A 23786-nucleotide genomic window follows, 5' to 3' on the forward strand; every position below is an offset into this window, starting at 1 on the left:
TGGGACATCTAGTCCTACTACACTAAGGACACTTATTCCTAAGTTGAGTTTGGGCTCTTATATAGGCGGCCATTTGTACTTTCTCATTATCCATTTGTAAGTATACTTCAGTTCCTTCAGCTTGTGTCTCCTCCTTGCACTCCAGCTTCCTTCGCTGTTAAGAAAAATCCCCATGGGGCCTTGCTGCCATCGTTGGAAAGTTTTAGAAGCCTTTGAATCAATGAAGTGGTGGATGGTTATGGCTCTTCAACATGAAATCGTGCATGGTTCACGTGATGCAATGGACCATGATTGGCTGAATTTCACACAACCTTCGTGTCAATTTCATAAAATTTCTTATTAAACCTCTAAAAAATCGGACGTTCACTATGTTCCTGAACCTCATGACAATTGTTACGAAAAACAGTTAGGCCCTCATCGACAAAATCTCTGCAACGCCCAGGTGCTCAAAAACACTTCTCACAGGCCGGACGACTCATTTTCCATCTTTCACAGACCCTCATGACTTGCTCTAATACTACATGTAGGAATACTTATGCATTAATAATACTCAAATTAAATGATGATTATACCAACGCTCCAACTAAGTTGATATTGCATGTGAGAGCGAAAGCTGATGCTGTTGAGGAAAATATCAAGTCTATTAATTGGCCTGATAGAGCATCTTTAGTGCGGGGCCTTAGCTAAATAAAGCAGACGTTTTTCATATTGTATTTGGTATGTGGAAGACACCAGTGAGCGTTGCTTCCTGTGGATGAGTGGTTTTCGTCCTTCAGAACTAGTGAAGATTTTGATTCCTCAACTCCAGCCACTTACTGAGTAGCATCTTTTAGCAATGTGCAATTTTGCAACAGTCGTCACAGCAGGCAAAGGATGCATTATCTCAAATTTGTTGCTGCAAGGTTGAGGTCGAACGAAATCAAAATTTGTAATTGACCTATGGATTCAAGTGTAATCTAATTGGGGGTTGGAAACAACACAAGGTTGAGACAAGGGCTAGTGTTGATATCTGGACCCCTTGGGAGAGTTGTCGTTGGAGAAGCAAGAAGAGTTGGCCATGTGGGACATGCCCCGCATATTTGGGGTTTGATGCCAAATGTAGCAAGGCTGGTATATAAGATAAAAGTGGAGGGCTCGCTCGACATGGATCTTGGATTATGTCACTAGACTTTAATAAGCATTGGCTAGCGTAGCATCTGATTGGGAGGATTTGCAGCATAGGCTTACTACAAGTCGAGCTAGCTCTTATGGTAATAATCCAGATCTCACACTTGTGGGTGATTCTAGCATACTAAGCCTGTGTGGTGACACAATACCCGATTCCTTTATATGTGATTAATAGACTGTACTCTGATGGTGGACACTGGATTCCTTGTTAGGGTTTCCATGTTGTGTCTTTCTATGTAAGATGTTGCAAGTTCAAAGATGGATTGTAACACAAGTTGTGGCATATAAATTGAGTAAAGTTGCGTTGGGGAATAAAGGACACTTGCCCTACACTTACAATCAATGCGAGGATATCTAGACTTAGAATCAACTAAATTCTTAGGCTCATAGCTAGAGCTAGAGACCCTTCTCAAGAAAAGCTAGGAATCTTGTGATCTTGCGTGCATGTCGATATGCACACTAATCCAGCTCTGTACATATAGAATGCAACAATGTCCACTGGTCCTCATGCCTGTGTCTCAGTCCCACAAGAAAAAACCCAGGACTAAAATCCAATTGCTCCTCTGTGCCATAGTCCTATTCTGTATTCAGTCTCTTGCATCTGCGATCATTGACATATAAGATCAATAGTCTCAATACATTGCATAGATAGCTCTGTCCAGACCTTCTCAGAGAGACCAGGTATGCTTAATGAGATTCAGCCACACTTCAATACCTTCTGCGTATGGCAAATCTTTGGTTAAGAGAGAGAGATCCAAAACCTACCTTCCAACTGCTCAAGTTGTGGCTAATTGACCTCATTCTAGAAGAAAAAGGGCAGGGTGTCCAGTTGCTTGCATCAGGTACTTATGTGCTTTTATTTCCCTGATCTTGTTATTTCATTTAATTTTATTTCCCTTCAGGTGTTATTTGCTTTTATCTATTTCATCTACATTCTGTCATTATATTTTATATTTCCGTTGTTTGTCTTGTTTCTGGGTGGATTCGAGTTACTCTTCAGTTTAGAAATGAGTGATCCCGCAAAATCTCTGGGTAATATTCCAAATTTAGTGAACATAAACTATTGATGTTTTTACTTTCCCTTGACCACCTTGCGGTCATGGGTGAGTCCTTCCTTCTTACAATTTAGATTGCTATTTTGTTTAAAACATTGTGCAATGCTTACTACCACATACATATCTAAGTGCATACAATTTTTATGATTCTATTTTTACGAGTTCACCTTGAAAATAGAATCAGCGATAAATTAATGCATACACATGGCCAGATATCCTAGAATAAGATTCGAGGAAGTCTTTACTGCAAGTCAACATGCAAATCTTTATGTTAATCCATACTGATAAAACAAGGTAACCATGCCCGTGAGTATACTGTACACTTGTGCTGTATGCAAAAACATGTGCACAAAGGGATTTTCTTTGTCTATTACCTTCAAAGGATGATGTTCCTTAGGAATATGCTATGTCATTTAAATTGTGCCCCTTTCTTTTGCTCGCTTGAATTTGAGCAGGATTATCTTTTCTCTTATGCTTCCCATATTATCGGTTGTGTTGACTGAGGGTTGGGTTGCTTTTCTGTACTTGGAGAGTGTGCTTCAGTTGGAGTGCCATTAGAGTCCTTGTTAGCAAATGGTGTAACATTTTCTGATGGTTATTGTCATGTGTTCAAGAGGACATTTTGAAGTATCTAACTGGTCAAAATTTGTTCTCTGGATGGGTATTGAAAGCTTGCAGAACTCTTTGCTAGTAATGGCATGTCCTTCCTGAGCAGCTTTGAAAAATTACTGGCTAGACCTTGGGTGATTGATGATCTTGAACAATTCAAGTTAAGATGGCTGCGTAAATCATGGAAAAAGGCAAGCTTATTCAATTTACAATCTTGGGTTGCAAGTTTCAGATCTGTTTTGAGAATACGGACAAAAAGATGAATAATTTGGCTAGGCTCACAATTTTTTGGCAGGCTGTCATTTTTGTGGACAATGCTGGATCTGATGTGATACTCGGGATCTTGCCATTTGCAAGGGAGCTTCTTCGGGGAGGTACAAAGGTCTGGATCTTGTAATGACTCTATGCTTGCCAATAACAGGCTCATATCCTTCACATGTAACAGCAGCACATTGTTCGCTCTTTTCCTTGATTAAGTGTCTTGTGGTTATTTCTGAGTGGATGGCAACCACAAACTCTACACATGCAAGGTCGGTTATATAAGAAAAAGTTATAGGGAGAGCAGGGGGAAAAAGTATATATATATATAGAGAGAGAGAGAGAGAGATTAACGTCCACAGAAGGCCTCGCGGGCCTATGGGACAAAGTGACACCAAAGAGAAAAACTCATACAACCCACAAGGGGCTGAGGCAAAGGGCGCGCTAAGACCCTTTGCTGAGTACTGTGCTGAAATAAAAAGAGCTCAATGGCTCAAACAAAAACAAGTACAAAATAAATAAATATATCATATCATATCATGTGCTATTTGCTATCAGGAGCAGGCTGAGAACTGGAACTGGACTGGAAACTCAGAAACCGAAACCGGGCACTGTGGTGGCTCGTCTATGAGCGGTGAAAATGTCTCGAATCTGAGTCTGGCTGGCTGTCTCATACTGTGGCATCGGAGGGGGGCGTGGTCTCCTCGATCTCTGAACCTGCTGAGCTATATTCAGAGTGACCCCTCGTCTTGGTCGGTCACTCTGAGGAAAGCTGTGATAGGGCGAACCTCAATCAAGTGTGCTCTGGGTGGTCTCTGTGTCGTGGGTGGCCTCTGCAGTCCTCTCTCAATAATCCAGAGTGCCCGCATAGCAGCTAGCTCCTCCTCCTCCACCCCAATGTGTCCTGGAGCTGACTCGAATGCATAAAAATCTGTGACGTGCCACTGTCTGTGGTTAGCCTTTGCATCCTGTGGTGTGATCGCCTCTTGCTACTCTCTGATCTGTCGTAGCAAGGTCTCCCTGTGTTGGCGCATCTCAAGCAGGTAGAGCCCAATGCAGACCTGGTCATGGAAATGGATCAAGTGTGATAGTGGGCCGAAGCCACTTCCGTCCTGATAGAGGTAGTGGTATCATCCGCAGATCTCGTAATAGGCTAGGCAGGTGCAAAGAAAGTGTTCCTTTGTCTCAACCACTCGCAGTGTGCATAGCGTGCAGGTCCGCTGCTCTCTAGGTATATGTGCTGCTCTCCGTGTCTCAATCCTTAGCTGATGGGACTAAACCCGCATCTGCCCAATGGCAATCCTCAGCGCATGTGAGACTCTTCTATCCTTGAGATATAGGGGTCTGACGATGAATCCCTCCTATGAGAGAGATGTGAACATCCTCGAAAGGCTTCATGGGCCTATGGGACAAAGTACATCGAGAGAAGAAACTCATACAAGCCTCTGTGGGCTGAAGCAAAGGCCGTGCTAGGGCCCTTGTTGACTGTTATGCTAAGCTCAAGAGCTCAAACTCAAAACTCAAACTGAAAAATGAGACTCAAAATCTGAAACTGGGTGCTGTGGTGGCTCTCCAGTGGGCTGCAAAGATGTCCTAGATCTGCATCTGATGAGCTGTCTCTTGCTGTGGCGGAGGATGTGGTCTTCTCGATCCTTGTATCTGATGGGCTATGTCAAGAGTGATGCCTCGACTCTGGCTGTCTACTCTGAGGAGAGATGAGATAGACCGGACCTCGATCGTGCATGCTCTAGTCCTATCAGCTAGATTTAGATTTAGATGCTAGTCGGGGAGAGACTAAAATGAAAATGTTTAGACTTCACAAGCAGTTATAGCTTGAATGAAGAGATTTTGGACTACCTTTTGATTAGCCTTCTCCTTTAGTGCTAGCCTTCATCATGGCTGAGTCTGCCCTTCACCTCTGGAGTGCCGACAGAAACTCAGTACGAAGACTTTGTATAAATGGATGCTCAAGTATGTGTGGGTGTGTGGATTTGTATGTGTGAGAGCATATTTTTATACTATGGTCTACACCCACTGTTGGGCGCTGATGACGTCAGTGGGGATGTCATAGTAGCTAGTCCTTGCTATGCATGATGGAGTTTATGGTTTTCAACCTTGTGAGTGACTATCATGAGATTGAAACTGCACTATGTTGTGTTTTTAGAGGATGAGTTTGGGAATGTTCCTGGGTTCATCTAGGTATATGCTCTAGTCCCTGTCTATGTCGTGTGTGATCTTTGTGTGTCTGGCTCGGTAGTGTCGTGTCATCTCTCCCCGCTGATCCACGTTGCTCTCATGTCAGCTAGCTTATCCTCCACCCCACTATGTCCTAGAGCTGACTCAAATACATAGAAAAACGTGAGGTGTCACTATGCTTGGTCTACTTCTACCTCCTACTGTGCGGTCACCTCCTGCTACTGGTTGATTTGTTTCAATAGTGTCTCTACGTGCCGTCACATTTGAATCATATAGAGCCAAACATGGACTTGGTCACAGAAGTGGATTAACCGTGAGAGTGGACCAAATCTGTGCCCCTCTTGAAAGAAGCAGTGGTATCGTCGTCCTTGGACCTCATAGTAGGCTGGGCAGGCACGCAAGAAGTGCTCCTTTGTCTCAACCTCCCCAACGTGCATAACCTACAAATCCTTTGCTCTCTGGGTGTGCCTGTAGCTCTCCTTGCCTCAATCCTTAATTGATGGGACGAGACCCGCATTTGGCCAATGGCAATCCTTAGTGTGTGTGAGATGCCTCTATCCTCTAGGTACTGGGGGTCTGATGATGAGTCCATCCTCTGATACTCTCAAGAAGTGGTTGCGATATAACTTGATCTTGGTGGGGAACTCATGGTCCACCCCTCTCCCCCCTCCCCCCCCAATTACTTTGAGACGTATGGAGCTGGTGGAGATCTAACCGTATTATACGGTTAATCTCATCTCGTGGGATCAAGTTAGAAGGTGCATCCATGATGTACTGAAAGGGGGGAAGCTGGTCCATTTGAATAACCTGATTGGTAAACCGTGTGGATACGTGTGCATACCATGTTGTTCCCTTTCTCTGCGAATTGTCTGGATGACTAGTGCCAACCTCGGTAGTCATAAGGTCCAAACTCAGTGAAGGAATGTCATTGTGAGAAAGATCGCATCAATATGGAGTGATGTCATGGCAAACTACACCTGTACTATTTGATAGGGGATTGAGGGCTTACTCCGAATGATCCTAGACCCCATGATCACTTCTAGCCTCTCAAATCTCCTCCAAGCTCACTGAGAGATCACTCCCCCAAAAAGGTGCTACATACATGGTAGTCGGCCTCACTGAAGTGTCGAAAAGCTAGCCCTTCGTTGGCGAATGCGCCTGAAAGCAATGCGTGTGTAGTTAGGCCAAAGCTCTCTGCTCATGTGAGTCGTGCCCTGGTTGTATGGACCATGTTGAAAATTGGCCTGTGAAGACTACCCCCAATTATGCGTAAGACTGCACTATCTTCACTAGCTCACCTCGGTAAGTGAAGCTATGCCGGTGTAGTATTGCAAGTGAAGTGCTGAAGATTATAGCCTTGGTCTTCCCAAGGTTGACTGTCAAGTTTCTCTCTTTGCAAAACACCTTTTGGGCCTCCAGATGTATCTACAGTCCCTCTGTTTTGAAGATGATACGAGGACTCTCTCATCCGCATATAGCAGTATCTGTATCGTCAAATCAGTGAGCAATGATCCCTCACCTTCTAGGCAGTCAGTAAAAGATGTGATCTCGTCAATGTAGAGCCCGAAGGGAGTCGATGAAAGGGGGCATCCCTGCTTCAGTCCGATATGCTCTCAACACATTCTGATAGGCCCTCTGGGGCACAAACTCTCCCTCTGAAGGACTTGTATAGGTTCATCATCCCCAAATCATGGCCTCTAAAATCTGCATGTCTTGAAGTCTCCTGATGATACGAGATTGTGGGATAGTGTTGAAGGCCTTCTGAAAGTCCACAAAGCAAGCATAGACATTCTGGGACCTCGATCTCGCTCCTCAATGATAGCCCACAAGGTGAAGATGTGGGTCTAGGGAGAGTGCTGCCTCTGGAATCGAGCTTGTCCTAGAGCATGCTGCCCCTCCGACTGTATGGCCGTTGATCTCCCTCTCTAATACCGACTTGTAAATCTTGGCCAAAATGTGGCCAATCATAAGAGTGTGGCAGTTCCTAGTGTCCATAGGATCTCCTACTTTATGTGTCAGCACAATGATGGTAGTACTCCAAGTAGGTGGGAAGCCGTGGCATACAACGTGTTTGAACATCTGTGCTAAAATCAGAGCCAGGCCTCTTGCCATGTATGAAGTGCTCAATTCATAGGCCCTCATGATCCTTAGCTCTATGGAGTTGACGCATTGTAGTCTATACATTCTGTGCAATGAACAAATAAAAAGTAGTGGGCCTGGGCATAGAGGACATATTAGGGGTGCCTGCCTCGGGATGTCGGAGAGTGAGCTCGCATATGTGTGCCAGACATCTGGATCTGTGATGGAAATAGGCGGCTTTCCTTTAGATAGAAGCCCCCACCCAATGGTAGGATCTCCCCCTTGAAATAATCGGATCACCTGATCCATCATGTGTGTGAGGAAAGCCCGCCTCTTATGGCATGTTAGTGGCCATGAGATCCGTTGTGCCTGGTGTGTCAAAAGATGACCCAATGCTCGCATCTCTCTGCATTTGTCATCGAGCCAATAATTTTGAGCCATCTTCCTATCTAGGACATGTGCTGCGGATCGAGTCGTAGGAAAAGATCTAGTAGCAGCGTCTTGTACCACTGAGACAAGGGTGTTTGAGGCATGGGCGAGGTCTGCATCATCTCCAAGTAAAGCTGTAAGCTCACGGGTCAAGTGGCTCACATAGACTAGATCAAGAATGAGGTCAAAATGGATCTGGACACAGGTGGGTGTAGGGGCTCTCCCTGTGGCTGCCGTAGTAGCTGAGATGCTAAAAGCTAGGTATGAGGGGTCAGTGCCGTGTGGGGGAGGAGGCATAATAAAGTCGTGTATCCATGATACATAGGTTAGGCGACCCATCAGATAGTCCAATGTGACTGTCCCCACCATGTGGGAAACAAGTGAGCCTGCCAGAGCCTGCCAGATGATGGCCATCTGTGCAGGTGGTTATATATAATCAAATAATGGACAGTGTCCACCAACTCAAGTAGATGTTGCCCATATCCTGTCACATGTGGTGCATTTGTTGAGTGCCTCGCTATCCCAAGCTCTGCTGGTTCTAGCTCAAGGACTGTGAGGGAGTCAGATGCTGTCACCAGTTGGGGCTTCTCCCAAGAAAATAAAGAATAATCTTATTAGAATTGACTTTGGTCAAAGAATGGTTAAGTTGATTAACCAATAATAAGTTTTATTGTTTTACTTTTGCTTTGCATCAATAAAAAGAGAATTGTGGGGACGCCCACAAGGGACTAGAAATAGTCCAAGAACTAGAATGCATGCATTAGACTAATTAAAGTGTTGAATGTTGTTTGTGGCAATGTGTAGGACCAAGGAAAGTGCAAAGAAGCCCTAGAATTAGGGGAAAAGTGCAAAAAGCAGGTCCTACCAAAGGCAAAAAGCATCCAGAAAGTGGGCGCTTATATGGAGGAGGGCCCAGCTAGGCAGACAAGCAGAAAAAGCAGCACAATTCTCAAGAAAAGCAATAAAAGCAGCAGAAAAAGCTACAAAGCTTGGTTTTTGTATAAAAGTAGTTTTTTTTTTTTTCAAGAAATAGACTTCTATTAAGTAAGAAAAAAAACCAGTGAGAGCAAGCTCTAAGCGGAATACATCATGAAATCATGAGGATAAATATACCCCCTCAAAGTGAGGTGGAAAACAACCAAGGCTGAGGCTGAAAGTGCCACCTCAACCCTGTAGGAGTCTCAGAGAAGAAAGGAGAATCCGTCCATTCCCTGAAGAAAGAAGCTCTCCTAACTGAGGCTGCACGGGAATCTCCCTGCATACTCGTCCATACAGCCATCAAGGTATGTACAATGTCTGTCCAAATACTATTCAATGTGTGCGAGGGATGAACCCGAGTTTCATCCAATGCCTCTGTGCATCTGGCTCTCCAGATATGCCAGGATGCTATGCTCGCTAGAATCTCCCAAGAGGTATCCACAGAGGCATGTACAGCTGCAAAAGGAAGGTGTGGTATCAAATCCAACGAGCAAGACTCAACCTGATGACGTCGAATCGAGATGGCCCGAGAGGAGTCAAGTCTCTCATAGAATACTTGAGGCCGTGTAAGAGAAAGCCAAGCCAGTGAGCCCCATGTCATAAAGAATGGGGAGTGGGCAAAGTGACTAAAAATCGTGGCTACCCCATCCAAATCATCCTCGCCTCTGTCTGCAATCCCATAAGCAATGCTGAATAGTCTCCAAAGCAAAGAGGCAATGAGGGCAAGTAGGGTCGGCTCCGAACTTGGATCTCCAAAGGTTCACTGCAATCCCACTATGGATAGAAAGCCAAAATAAGAGAGTGATCTTTCTATTCCTGTGGGATTTCTAGAGTCTCTTCCAGAATTACCTCTGCAAATCCGCAGTGATATCAAATGTCTCCCAATGAGGAACTCTGGAAGGTCTCCAACCCTACTACTGAGTTGGAATCTCCTGGCATTACTGACTGTGTAACAAAAGAAGGGGATGCTCTTCTCTTGATGCCCTGCGTCAATCCACTCCCACTCTCCAGGGTCCCACTGCAAATACCTAATGGGAACTCCCCTGTAGAGCCAAAGCCTCCAAGATCCAGTGGAGAGTAGCCGGGGGTCTGGGTCGAGGAGCCACTTTGAATCTGATCCCTGCACCAAAAGACCTACAACCTTGATAGGCTGAAAAGCAGACTCAAGCAAGATGTCCTCTGTGGACCTGAGCAATCTGCCACCATCATGCACACTAAAGACTAAAGCATCCTCGTGCATCTTGAAAGGCCAAAACCTGAAGAGGAACACCGCCTCTCATAAAAGTACCTGTCCAAGTGGAGCAAGTGAGTGGCATATCATTTGTCTACCCAATCCGTTGGAAGGGCTGCCTCAATTTGCAAGATCCTCCCTGCACTCCCTGTGAGATGTCCTATCAACTGAGATTCGGTCTCCTGTGGAAGCCTGCGGAAAGCTTTCCATGACCCCAAAGGTGATGCGGGTCCCCTCTCCCACCTGGACCACTACATGTAGAGTGAGGCACCAAGTGGTTTGCCATGATCATCCAATATACTGTCATTCCACATGATCGGTTGCCTATCAATCTCTTCATGAGAGGAGGGAGGAATCCTCCGAAGAGTGCTCGTGAAACTGGCCCATGCTTTCAGTATGGCAACCATGAGAGGGGACGAAGGTGATCTGAGGTGTGCTGTGGTGAAAATCCACCTAATAGTGCTCATCTAGTCTCCTCCTGAAGGTGTGCACGTCTGTATGCTGCTAATAAGAAATGCCTTCCACGGCTCCTGCCTTGGCATAAGTCCCCACACCACCATCTTGCAGAGTAAAGCTTTGCACTGTAAATCTGGATCAATGATATTGAGGCCCCCTTCCTATGTAGGGAGGATGAGGGTCTCCCAAGCCACCCTGGCTAACGCATCTGCTGTGTCATCAAGCCCACTCCAAAGAAAATTTCGGATCGGTCTCCTGAGCTGAGTGATGCAGTCCCTAGAACGGCACCAACATGAACAAACAAACCAGGCCGTGGCCAAGAGGACCTGGTTGACCACCACAACTCTAGAGGCAAGATCCAGCTTGGCTGAGCTCCAAAAAAGGAGCTTCCTCCTGATGCTAAAAAGTAGCTTTTAGGAAGAACAAAAGCATAAAATAGCTTTTAAAAAGCACTAAAGCTAGAAATAGCTTTCAGAAAGCAGGTTTAGCTTTTTGATAGGCCAAGTTTAGAAAAGAAGAGCCAAAGAGCTCAAGATGATTCAGTTTTGTACTCAGTTCATGCTCTTGTGAAGAGCCAGTTGTACAAAGACTATTTTCTATTGCAATAAAGACCTTCGGGGGGGGGCAGCCCTTCTTTCTGGCCCCTAGTGCTGTGTTCTTGCTTCTCTCCCTCATGTCCTGCAATCACGTTTTAACAAGCTCTTCAAAGTTTCCACGCTTTGTTCAAGTTCCAGTGACAGATTCTAGTGCAGAAGCAAATTGCGATTTCTTCTACAGAGCTTGTCTTGGATTGCGTGCCAAGTTCTTGAGCCTGAGAGTGTTTCCTTTGCTGCGATTCTATGCCAGAGTGTTCCCTTTGCTGCGATTTTTGGTTTCTATGTGTGGATTGAAGCCTGTAAGCGCCTGCAAGCCATGCCCGAGAGCCCAGGAGGAATTTGTGATTGGTTTGAGGGCTGTTCTTTGGTTTAGTTTCGGTTTTAGATGCAAAATCTAGCAAGCCCACTTATTTATCTCGTGTATGCATTGCAGTCACCAAGGAAGAGGATGCCTCCTTGCCTAGAGAGCTGCGTGATGTCATCATATATTTTCTCATATGGGTTGTGTCCCTCTGTGGTGGCCTCATGTGCACGGGATGATATATCTGCGGGGAAATAGCAGATTGCAATGAAGATTGGCCGTGCATGCTCGTATCCATATATGTCGTACATGCTCCTCTCTCCATATCACCAATATAAACAGTCTCAAATGTGATATGAAGAGAAAGATTGTAAACTAGTCCACATGGAGCTAGTCCTCCACTGCCATGATGACTAGGGCAACATGTTGCCAGGACACATACCCAACACTCTTCTTGAGCCCGATGAACTCAGACAAAAATTAATAGGTCATCCTCAGGCCTTCATTCTTCAATTTTTTGATGAGATAGCCATGTGAAAACAAGTAACTACCCAACTCAAAGAATGCATCACATCATTTAGCATCTACCATCTTCTTAGGGACTGCTCCTTCATTCGGAATGCCCTTTATAGAAGCTCTGAAGTAATCTTGACATGTGTGTCATTAATGAAGAGGTTGTGATCATTCTTGTCATAAGAATCCAAGATCTCCTCAACTAGCTCCTTGTCATAGATGTCTTTCCAGGGCAGTTGAGCAAACTTGAGAATTTGATTCGCCACAAGAATACTATTGAGAACATCATCGTAGAAGTCTTCAATGGGGTGCGGAGAAAAAATGTGAGTTCACAAATAGCTGATTTTTCATGAGTAGCACATTTTGTCTACATGGATTACCAAGATCAGTAAAAGTTTTGCTAGTCATTTTTGGACCGCAATATTTGATGCACTTAGGACTAAGTTGAAAATGAGTAGTGGGAATCATCGGATGGTCAGACGGAGAGAGTCAGCCAAACTGTTGAGAATATGTTGAGAGCATATGTTTCATCAAGACAAAGTTCATTGAACAAGTGGTCGCCATTACTTGATTTTTGCCCAAAATGATAGAAAAGTCCACATGAATGGTCCACATGAATGAGTTCTTTCAAGTTGAATTATGGATTTAGACCAGCGAATTTGACAACGGTTGGGATTCCTCAAAATCTGCCTAATACTGTGGATATGTAATATAGTAGTGAGAGATGCTGGCATTGGCTAAAGCAAACATCTAGCAAGCTTGGATAGGGCTAAGACCTACGTGGAGGAGAGAGTAATATTACTTCACATGCCAAGTCCTTCAATATAAAGAATGCGTCACATTCCTTCACACGCAAAGTCCTTCAATATGAAGAATGCATCAGCTTATCCCCCATTCTTGTGGGCCATGGTTAATCTAAAAAGATAGCCAAGTTTGCATATAGATTAGAGCTACCACAAGGTTGCAAGATGCATCCATCGTGTTTCGTTGTTAAGAAGATTTGTACAATCTACAAATTCAGTGATTGATGGTATTGTTATGTTACAAGAGGTAGGGGGGAATGCTGAGGCAAAACGGCAAGAATCTTGAACTGGGAAGAATTGCAAGTGTGTAACGGAAAGATACCAATGAGGTTGGTTGCATGGCATGGATTTCCTTATTAGAGGACCTAGGGAGAGCATCCTCATTGAGGACACAGATGCTTGAAGAGGGACGGAATGCTACATTTCTAATAAAATGTAATGTGACCTTGGCTGGATCGGTGGACATTAAGTCCTTAGAGAGACCAATGAAATGTATAGAAATGTGAAGGTGTGCTTGTTGTATGTATGTTTGATTGAAGGGCAGTCAAGGACTTAAACGTCAAGGTCCTTGGTGTTTGTGTTGAGACGACTAGAGGGATTGCTAGGCCATTATAACTTTGGTACTTATTTAGGATAACCTAGAGTTTAGATGCACGTGTGCATGACATGTGCCAAGCAGCTATGTTTGGCATGAGAACCTTCTAGGGAAATCATGGTTTGACCTGCTCCCTAGGGATCTACACAGGAGAACATCGATCGTATGGTCATTTTGAGAAACGTCTGTGTGGAGATGTGACTAGCGTCACGATGGCTGGGTGGTGATTTATCTAGACTATCTCTTAGTTTGCAATTGCAAGATTGAAGTGTGGTGACTTCCATTGCAGGAGGTAATTTTGGTCGTAACAGGGCACTTGTGTATTTACTGAAATAAACTTCTACACAGCATGGAACCCAAAAGCACTTACGCATGCATGCCACATGTCACGTTTCATTGCCATGCAATTGCATGCGCGGCCAGCAAAGCATTCATTTACTTCAGTACAGTGACTTGGAGCTCATGTATGCATGACATCAAGCCCGGTTTGGTAATTGCTTGCTAATCAAGGGAAAGACCAGCGCGCAGCAAATCAATAGCATGCATCTGCACGCAACAACCAATGGAATGCATCTGCATGCAAAGTGACATACACGCATGCAAGGCATACATGAGCATGCTATTCCAGGCACTACAAAACTTGTACCTCCAGTTTCTGCTGTCTAGAAGCTTTCAGTCAAACAGCCCACAAGCAGCATTCTGCTATTGCATCTCCACAGCAAGTCCAGGCTGACAAATAAGCCTAAACTCACAAGTACAGCATGCTCAGCTGATGAATCAACCCAAAGAGCCTTCCCATGCCAAAGATGGCTTGCTCTAGCTGATGAATCAGTCCAGACAGCCATCCTGTGCACACGATGACCTGCTCAGGCTGATGAATCAGCCCAAGCATCCATCCTATGCACACGAATTGACAAAAGTCACTTCAGCCTGTTTCAGTTGCACATGATCGTTAGCAGATAGCCTTCAAGTGGTCTTGATCATGCCCAGTCACTACACATGAACTTGTTCATGAATTCCTCCGCCAACAGGCTTCTTTCAAGAAGCAGCCAAACCAAAATTCTCTTTCCAAATGCATGTCCCTTTTTCAAACAATCCAGAGGCAAATCAAGTTTACAACTTTGTCACGAGAGGCAGATCTCGTGAAACGTACTAACACTCAACTAACCAAATCACGAGTGATGGCATAAAGAATATCCACCCAGCCAACCTTTGTCAAAAGCAAGCACAATAGATCACATGTGAATTCGTTTCAGCAAGCCTTTGCAGAGCCCTCATTCCCTAGACGAATCTAGATGCCATGTGTAATCATTTTGAAGCCCCTAGCATGCACCCTTTTTACCCTTCTCTTGGGATAACCATTAATTCCATTTGCCCCTTGGCAATTCACACATTTTGGTGCACCTAGGTCCTCGACCATAGATTCGTCTAGTCTATGCCATATCACCCACATGGATTCCCAGGGAGCCTCAGATAGAGGTAGACCATGCCATGCAACCAACACCGTGGGTATCTTCCGATTGCGTATTTGCATTGTTCCTTGGTCCAAGATTCTTGTTGGTTTGCGCCTTGCATTATCCTCTATCTCTTGAAACATGACACCACCCTCGATTAGTGAGTCACTTGAGTGTAGAAACTTCTTTAAACGAGAAACATGAAAGACTCGGTGCACCTTACAACCTTGTGGTAATTCCAACTTATAGGCTATCTTGCCCATTCTTTTAAGAATTAACCACGGTCCACAATATTGGGGTGATAACTTAGCACACTCTCATGCAGTCAAATGTTTTTTCATTTTTGGCCAAAAGAAATCTTGTTTCACGAGAGCATATATCTTCTTGACTCCTCGATGTCCTGTACACGGGCTATCATGGCACTGTTGAATGATTCTCTGTCTAAGATCATTCTGATTAGGTGCTACTACCTTGCCATTTCGTTTTAGCATATCATCCGCTATGGTATATCTTGCATAATTTTGGCCTTTTCTAGATGCTAGGTCATCGTGTTTCGTGGGTTTAAAGTTTAAACACATAAGCCTTAGGCCAAAGGCTCTGGATGAACTTGTCCACTTTTTGAGTTTCCCTAATCGTGGCCATTAGAGCACTCTCTAATACCGTGAAACTCATATTATGCATAATGCGTGATGACGCATTAGCAACTTTATTTTCCTTCCCTCTTTGGTACCGAATCGTCATTTTAAACTCTTGCATGAGTTCTGCCCACCTAGCTTGGTGGCCTCTCAAGTAAGGTTGTTTACAGAAATGTTTCAGAGTATCATGATCAACATCAACATAGAACTCTGAACCATAAATAATGTGCATGTGCCCTTCACCTCCGGAGTGCCGACAGAAACTCAGTACGAAGACTTTGTATAAATGGATGCTCAAGTATGTGTGGGTGTGTGGATTTGTATGTGTGAGATCATATTTTTATACTATGGTCTACACCCACTGTTGGGCGTTGATGACGTCAGTGGGGATGTCATAGTAGCTAGTTCCTTCTATGCATGATGGAGTTTATGGTTTTCAACCTTGTGAGTGACTATCATGAGATTGAAACTGCACTATGTTGTGTTTTTAGAGGATGAGTTTGGGAATGTTCCTGGATTCATCTAGGTATATGTTTTAAAAGCATGGACAATGACATACAACTCTAATTCATGAGTTGGCCAATTTTGTTGAGAGGGTGAAAGCTTCTTGCTTTCAAAGGCTACTGGCCTTTCCTCTTGGAGGAGAACTGATCCTACCGCAATGCCACTTGCATCAGTTTCTATGAAAAATGGTTTTTGGGGATCAATTATTTTCAACAGTGATCCTGAGACCACCTCTTGTTTTATGGAATTAAAACTTTCTTGTTGATTCTATCCCCATATAAAAGGTACTTTATTTGAGATCAGATCAGTCAATGGCAATACTATCTTGGAATATCCTTTGATATGTCTCCAATAGAATTGGACAAATTCTAAGAATGATTGCAAAGCAGTCAAACTTTGAGGGACAGGCCAAGTCAGTATCGCAGCTACTTTCTTTGGATCCATTTCCACCCCCTCAAGAGTAATAATGAGCCCTAAACATTCAAGTCTTACCATGCACATGGCAATTTTCTTTTTATTTACGTATTGACTGGCTTTTCTCAAATTAGTGAACACTATTCTTAAGTGTTTGCCATGCTCCAGCAATACTTTTGCTGAAAACAAGGATATCGTCAGTAAAATGCACTACAAACCTCCCGATATATGGGCGTAGTAAATCGTTCATAAGCATGATGAATGTAGCTGGAGCATTGGTAAGCCCAAACGGCATTACCAAAAACTCATAATGTCCAAACCTGCTTCTAAAAGAAGTTTTAGCACATCCTCGGCTCTAATGTGGATCTAATGGTAGGCACACTTAAGATCTATCTTGCTGAAAATGATGGCTCCTTTAATGCATCTAGCAAGTCGTTGATCCGAGCCATCAGATACCTGTGCTTTACAGTGATATTATTTAGTGCTATGTAATCTATACAGAGTCTTCAATATCATTGGCGAAGCAAAAGGTGAGAAATTGGGCTGAATTTGCCCCAGCTTGAGGTATTCCTCTAGTTGTCTTTGCACCTCAGCTTCTTCAGTAAAACTTAATCTACTTGTTCTACCCCTAGGATAAGTTCAATCTTATGCTGAACATTCTGCTTTGGAGGTAAACCATAAAGCGGCTCATCCCTAGAACAGTCAAAGAACTCTCTGCTATCTGATCAATGAACTTGGCCATCTCTCCATCTTGGGTGCTGTACAAAGAAAAACTCTTCTTGAGTTTTTCGAACTTCCATTACGGAAACTAACGGTCCCTGAGGCAAATCCTTTTCACCTCGCAAGACATACAGCACATTGTTCATCTTGAACTGATAAATGTGATTTTTCCAATCAATGGCAAGATTCTTCTTAGAATCATAGTTACTAGGGAACGTGTATACCAACCGAACGCCAACCCCCTAGGGAACGGGAACACCAAAATCTTAGGGGACGGGAACGGGAAGGGAACGCCATATCACCATACTCATTAAAAAATCACACTATCTGGACAACTGCTTTTGGACGAAATTTGGAGTTAGGATGTCAGGACATAAACACAATCCTGATGATAGATGAATCAGGACTCCAAATTTGGAGTGAGGAACTTAGGACATAAACAAGATCCTAATGATAGACAAGACTTAGGTTGGGTAATGGCATAGGGAATGTTTCAAAGATGTTCCATAGGTGTTCTCTAGCGTTACATAGCCGTTCAAGAAGTCTCATGTTCCATAGGCGTTCCGTAACCATTTCTGAAGGGAATGCCATTCCAGCGTTCCACAGCTAGGAAACGGGGTTGCCTGGCAACTATGCTTAGAATGCCAAGCCTTACCCAGGGCTATATCTGTGTGAGCAAGCCTGGTCATTTCGAAATCTAGCTTCTCCGCATACTCCTGAATTCAAAGTTCCAACTGGGTAACCCTTTGGTGCCATACTTTAGTTGAATTTCCATCTGCCATCCTGACTGTATATGCATAGTCGGATGGACTAGTATTTAACTTCAGCCTCTTTATGAGTTTCAAAATCTAGCTTCTCCACATAGTCCTGAACTCAAAGTTCCAACTGGGTAACCCTTTGGTCCCATACTTCAGTTGAGCTTCCATCTGCCATCTTGACTGTATATGCATAGTAAGATGGACTAGTCTTTAATTTCAGCCTCTTTACGAGTTTGGAGTTAATTACATTGTGCGTTGACGCTGAGTTAAACAACACAATGACGTCATGATTGGCCACTTGTCCTTTCATCTTAATTAACTCCGTATCGCTAAAGGCCATATACCCTGTTGGAGTTAAACAACACAATGACGTCATGATTGGCTACTTGTTCTTTCATCTTAATTAACTCTGTATCGCTAAAGGCCATATACCCTGTTGCTGTGGGATTTGATAGTATATTTTCAAGTACCTTGTTTACTAACTTAGCAACAAACACGCATAACAAAACCGGTAGTGACCTTTGAGAAGATCTTGCTGCTGAATCGCATCTGTTTTACTCTGGGACTTTCCTTCATCTCCAGGTTGCACTCTAAGATCACCATCTCAGCCATCTGGCGATCCTTGTTTCGTGGACAATCTTTCCACTGATGAGGCTGAAGGCATCCAAAACACAAGCCTTCTCTTCTCCCTTTCTCTTTTTGCTTTGGGGTCAAAGAAGATTTTGACCAAGCCCGGGCTGCCATTGGAGCTACTTTTCTTTTCATCCCAATGGTGGTACTTGGTTTAGAAGAGTCTCAACTGGCTTCGCCTGCTTGGCTTGGCCACTAGGTTGTGAGACACTCTCTTTACTTACCCACTTCTTCTTAAACCCACTTTTCTTCAGGTGCTCATACCGAGTCTCAGCATGCACAAACCCACTTGGTCTGTTACCTTTGGCATCCTCATAGTTCAAGGCTATGGCAATTGCTTTATCTAGAGTTTCGTGTACTTAGCCTGAACTTCCATCTTGGTTCTATCATTCAGTCCAAAAATAAAATCTTTTACCTGCACCGGCTGAGGAAGAGGTTCATAAACCTTCATTGCACATTCTCTGAATTCATCAGTGTATTCAACCATTGATAAATTTCTCTGATGAGGGTTTCTATGTTGATCCCAAACTTAGGATGCTTCGTCAGGAGGCAAAAAGTGTTTTCGGAATTCTTTGTTGAACCCCTTCCAAGTAACGGCTACCACTCCATCCCTTTGCTGTTTTATCCACCATCTATTCGTTACCTCATGGGTGGCCTTGCGGATTTTCTTCATGTCATTCCTAATTTCACAAATGGTGAAAGCCTCTTCCCATTTGTGCAACCGGATTTCTATGACATTAGAACTACGGTTAGACATTCGACCATAATACTTTTCTGACCTATAATTGGCAATATTAGGTACTGTGGCCCTCCTACGCTTGACCGTATGAACGTTGGTTTCATGCTCTATGGGGCTTTTCCTTTTTCCTCATGGGTTGGTCTAGTAGACATACTGTGAACCATTCTTCTAAGCTTGGATTTTCCTAATTTGCTTGTAGTTGCTGAGCCAGAATCTGCTGTAAGAATCCTCTAATAAAGCAATCCTACCAGACAGTGTATGGGCTGCTAGACCCGACACCTGCGGGGTCGGTCGGACTCCCGATTCTGTGTGGTCCACCCATGAGACCTCTTCTTCAAGCTCCATATCTATTGCTTTGCCTCTATCCATAAAGTAGTTTTTTTCAAAAAAGATTAAACACCACCACCTGAAACTGTATTTGCCACTAGAAAACTGTAAACTCCTAATACGTGAAACAACAACTATACAAGCATCAACAAAAACTGTAAAGCTGCAAAGTATCATCACTTTTCCTATACTAGGAAAATTCCTGTAAATTTTTAAGTAATTGCAAGAACTGATTTCCAAATGCTGCTACCAAGTCAAACTAAAGCTGATAATTTGCTCCCTCAAATAACTGCTAACTGACTGATAATGGAACAATTTAAACTGTAACTACTAGATACGATAATTCGAGAGGAAAAACTTTTGCTAACTTTGTCTTGATCATAGCCTCCTGTTCTGTCGATTGGATGATGAGATGAAAGTCCTCACGATCGGACTACCGAATCTCGCTAGTCTACACTTGAACCAAATCAATACGTCCATTGTAATACTCTTCAATGAAGTTGCTTGCATGCACATTCTAGCATTGGCACACCCTTAGATTTGATTAATTACAATGAGCTTAGATGTATTGGTCCTTTTGCTCAAGGGACCTAAATTCTCCAATGAGAGAGACATCTTTGTCAATTTAGTCCCTGCGAGTGTCGACCCTTAGGAACTGATGCAAACGCTACAATCAATGGGCAGCGATCGTATAGTCTTTCAGTGCAGCTTCCAATTTGAACGATTGCTTTATTCATTTGTTCATCATGGCTCATACGATGAAGTTGTTACTCAATTTTATCTAGCTCAATCTAAAACGGTCGCCTGATGTCTCCAACAACTATGCATTCTTAATTTGACGATGTTGTTAGAGGCCTTTTAGTTGGTTAATGGTCACCCGAGAGGGGTCAACGGAATAGCGACGATTGATCTTCATCATCTCTTTAATACTAAAATATGATCAAGCGCACCACACGACCTCGCCTTCCAAGCCCCGCAATATACAAAAGAGGCTCTACTCCCTGCTCCACCAAAAGTCTCCTGAGAGCTACCAAATCATCAATCAACCCGTGAGCCCTCGCGGCACTCACATCTGAATCGCGAGCAGCACAACCCCCCTTGTCCTGTACAACTTGAGTCCACAATTCAGGTATTAGGCTTGACTAGTGTTACGGAAATTATATTTATGATATATCTTGCTTTGGACATTATTATTATTTTTAGTCGAGTGTGACTATGGCAAAGTACTCCATAGGAGCGCACCGGACGCGGCGGGGGTCCTAGTGGATACTTTGTGTGGTTAGTTGGGGACGACTGACTAGCTTGTGTTTTGCCATGCTAGATGATCGGTATTGTGGGTGATTCCATGTTAATACTGATGCCGCTAGTGTTATTGGGATGGAACTCATAGCAAGGATTGGAGTTAGTGCGAGGGTATCGATTGAGGTGTCGCACAACGCATTAATTATGGCCATGGGCCAATTTTGTATTTGTTTTATTATTGCAAGTTTGAGCAATATATTTTGTTATGGACATAATTCATTTTGGGCCCTAAGATGGCTATGTAAAGCAAATCCCTCATTTTTGGATGAGAGGGATAATTTTGGCTCCTTGATGCTTTTATGAAATATCATAAATACTCTAGATGAGGAAGCGTGAGCCACTCATCTAGGGGGGGGAGATTGTACCCATTCTGCTGTCGCTTTCATGGGGTGATTGTGTTTCTTCTTCTCCAATTGATTATGTGGTGAATTTGTGTGAAAAGATTGCTTTTTGGTTACGACTAGGCATAAGCTTGCTCAAGGTCTCGATATCCCAAGGAGTGGATGCTGAGGGATCCCTATAAATGAGGCCACAGCCCATGTATATAAACTTTCTAGGGGTATCCTTATCCTAAGGTCGCCCATACACATTAAGAATATTAATCCACCTCTTTTAAATGGTCCATGACTTGGACCCAACCCATCATCAATGCCAGCTCATACTATGACCTTGGGTTCATAAAACTCTCCCCCCCCTCGGGCCCTCTTCTTCCCCCTCCTCTCTTTTCACCATTTGGGCCGTTGTTTCAGTACATGAAATTTGATTTCAAGTTCCTTGATAACATAGGCTAAAGCTCCACTACCTTCCTCAACTCCTCATAGTCCTTCTTGATGGCATTAGAGGCTTCATCTTGGCTGGTCCATCCATGCCACAATACCTTCCTTTAAGTTTGTACTGAAGCCTTGGACGGCATTTGGTTTTTCATCCAATGGGGGCAACTTTTTAAATGCATCGTCCATTGCCTTCATAGCTCCTCTGCATTTGGCAGCCCATCACCACATCTTGTAGAGAGAAATCATTGCTTCCTTAGGTACAAAATGCTGATGCAACTATAAATGAGGTTGAGAGAGAGAGAGAGAGAGAGAGAGAGAGAGAGAGAGAGAAAGTTTATCAAAGTTTTCGGAAGACCGATGGGTCTATGAGACTGTGAAAAACCTGATACAATGAGCTATGGTAGTGGAGCTACTAAACGAGCATCCACACCAATGCAGAATGCAAAAAAAAGCAAAATGGCAGTACTAAGTCCTAAGTACAACAGTCATATCTCGACTGTATATATCAATTTTAGCAGCATTGTCGGCATCATCATAACCATCATCATCATCATTGTCAGCAGCAGGACATCAGGATGGATGAGAGAAAGTTTATTAAAGTCTTCGGAAGACTGATGGGTCTATGAGACTGTGAAAAACCTGGTAAAATGAGCTGTGGTAGTGGAGCTACTAAACGAGCATCCACTCCAATGCAAAATGCACAAACTTGAAAAGGATCATACACTCCAATAGCTTCATTCATAATGGTAACCCGAGAAGGCACCTCCTGAGAAATTCTATAAGTTTTTCTGAAATTTCTTTTTAGAACACTACAGGGTGTGGTAGTTGATAGTATTGCAACTTGCCTTGCACTTCTAACTCACAATTATAGTGTTTTATCCAAGCATGCCTTTGAGCCACAGCGTTAGATGTCTGTCAGAAACCTGTGTCTCACCTAGGATTACAAATCCTGTGATTACAAATCCATAAAAGGGCCTCTGTGTAGACTTTCTAAGTCTGCATCCATATACAGATCAGGATTCCTAGGTGAGACACAGGTTTCTGACAGACATCTAACGCCGTGGCTCAAAGGCATGCTTGGATAAAACACTATAATTGTGAGTTAGAAGTGCAAGGCAAGTTGCAATACTGTCAACTACCACACCCTGTAGTGTTCTAAAAAGAAATTTCAGAAGAACTTATAGAATTTCTCAGGAGGTGCCTTCTCGGGTTACCATTATGAATGAAGCTATTGGAGTGTATGATCCTTTTCAAGTTTAGAGAGAGAGAGAGAGAGGCTCATTAACATCTGCAAAAGATTTAAAAAGCGTATGAGTCCAAAAGCAGAAATACATCATGATAGAAACACTGCATTAGGAGAACTATACTTGTCTAGCATACTCCTATATATGTAGCATGGTGCACCAGTACAAAGTGGAAATGGTATTGATGTATATCTTGACAAGGTACAGGATGGTGACTGTTAACACACTTTTGCAGGTGGTGCTAGCTGCAAATGAGATGCCGGCTCTTAATGATATCACTTATCCAGAGTTGGTGGATATTATTTCAAAGGCATGTTTCATTTGACCTTGTTGTTCAGAAATATGATGCGTATTGTTTTGACCACCTCAGGATTCTTGGATCATAGTTTTAGTAGTACTACACTAGGTCATCTAAGCATAAAACGATAGAATAAACATTGGTGTTGCCTTTAAAAATGGCTTATTTCTTTATGCTTTTCCTCAAACTTCATGTTGTAAGACTGCTAATTTAGATCTACTTGTCACAGGTGAAGGAAGTCAAAGACGGGAAGGAATTTTTTTTGGGTGTGGATGCCCAAAATCTTTTGGTTGTAGACTCTGGGAATGACTTGCCGGTAAGATAACTATCGTTCTGTATATGATTTGGCTTCTAATGGTGGCCTAAGTTAATGCATCATTGTCATATTGTGTTCTTTGGGTTAACTTCCACTATTGTGGACCCAGGAAAGATTTAACGGATTATGGAAAGCAATGTTTCTGTATAAGTTTGAAGCTGATTCAGCAGACATTGTGAAATCTTCCCTTCTTCCGGTTACCTTGGCAGTTAGAACTCTGATACATATCTTATACGGAGAAGTCATGAAAAGAACTGGTGATCCTGTGACTACAAATCCATCAGAGGGCCTCTGTGTAGACTTTCTAAGTCTGCATCCATATAAGGATCAGGATTCTGACAGACATCTAACGCCGTGGCTTAAAGGCATGCTTGGATAAAACACTATAATTGTGAGTTAGAAGTGC

General features: G+C 43.4%; 1 protein-coding gene across 4 annotated transcripts in view; it reads left to right on the plus strand.

Annotated features, from left to right (window-relative positions):
• LOC147897433 (damage-control phosphatase At2g17340-like) overlaps positions 1 to 23786 on the plus strand; it is an 83190-nt gene that overhangs the window by 43295 nt on the left and 16109 nt on the right. For 3 of the 4 annotated variants that reach the window (XM_087380272.1, XM_087380273.1, XM_087380271.1), the window contains 4 exons: positions 2894 to 3022; positions 3127 to 3213; positions 23002 to 23076; positions 23294 to 23380. In XM_087380272.1, coding sequence (XP_087236398.1) covers positions 2894 to 3022; positions 3127 to 3213; positions 23002 to 23076; positions 23294 to 23380 — 378 coding nt within the window. The remainder of the gene's footprint in view (positions 1 to 2893; positions 3023 to 3126; positions 3214 to 23001; positions 23077 to 23293; positions 23381 to 23786) is intronic. The other variant, XM_087380274.1, reaches the window with a different exon arrangement.

The sequence above is a fragment of the Dipteris shenzhenensis genome, chromosome 10 (genome assembly GCF_047967505.1).
Source record: "Dipteris shenzhenensis isolate YYH24624 ecotype China chromosome 10, Dip_SZ_1.0, whole genome shotgun sequence".
In the NCBI taxonomy this organism is placed as follows: domain Eukaryota; kingdom Viridiplantae; phylum Streptophyta; class Polypodiopsida; order Gleicheniales; family Dipteridaceae; genus Dipteris; species Dipteris shenzhenensis.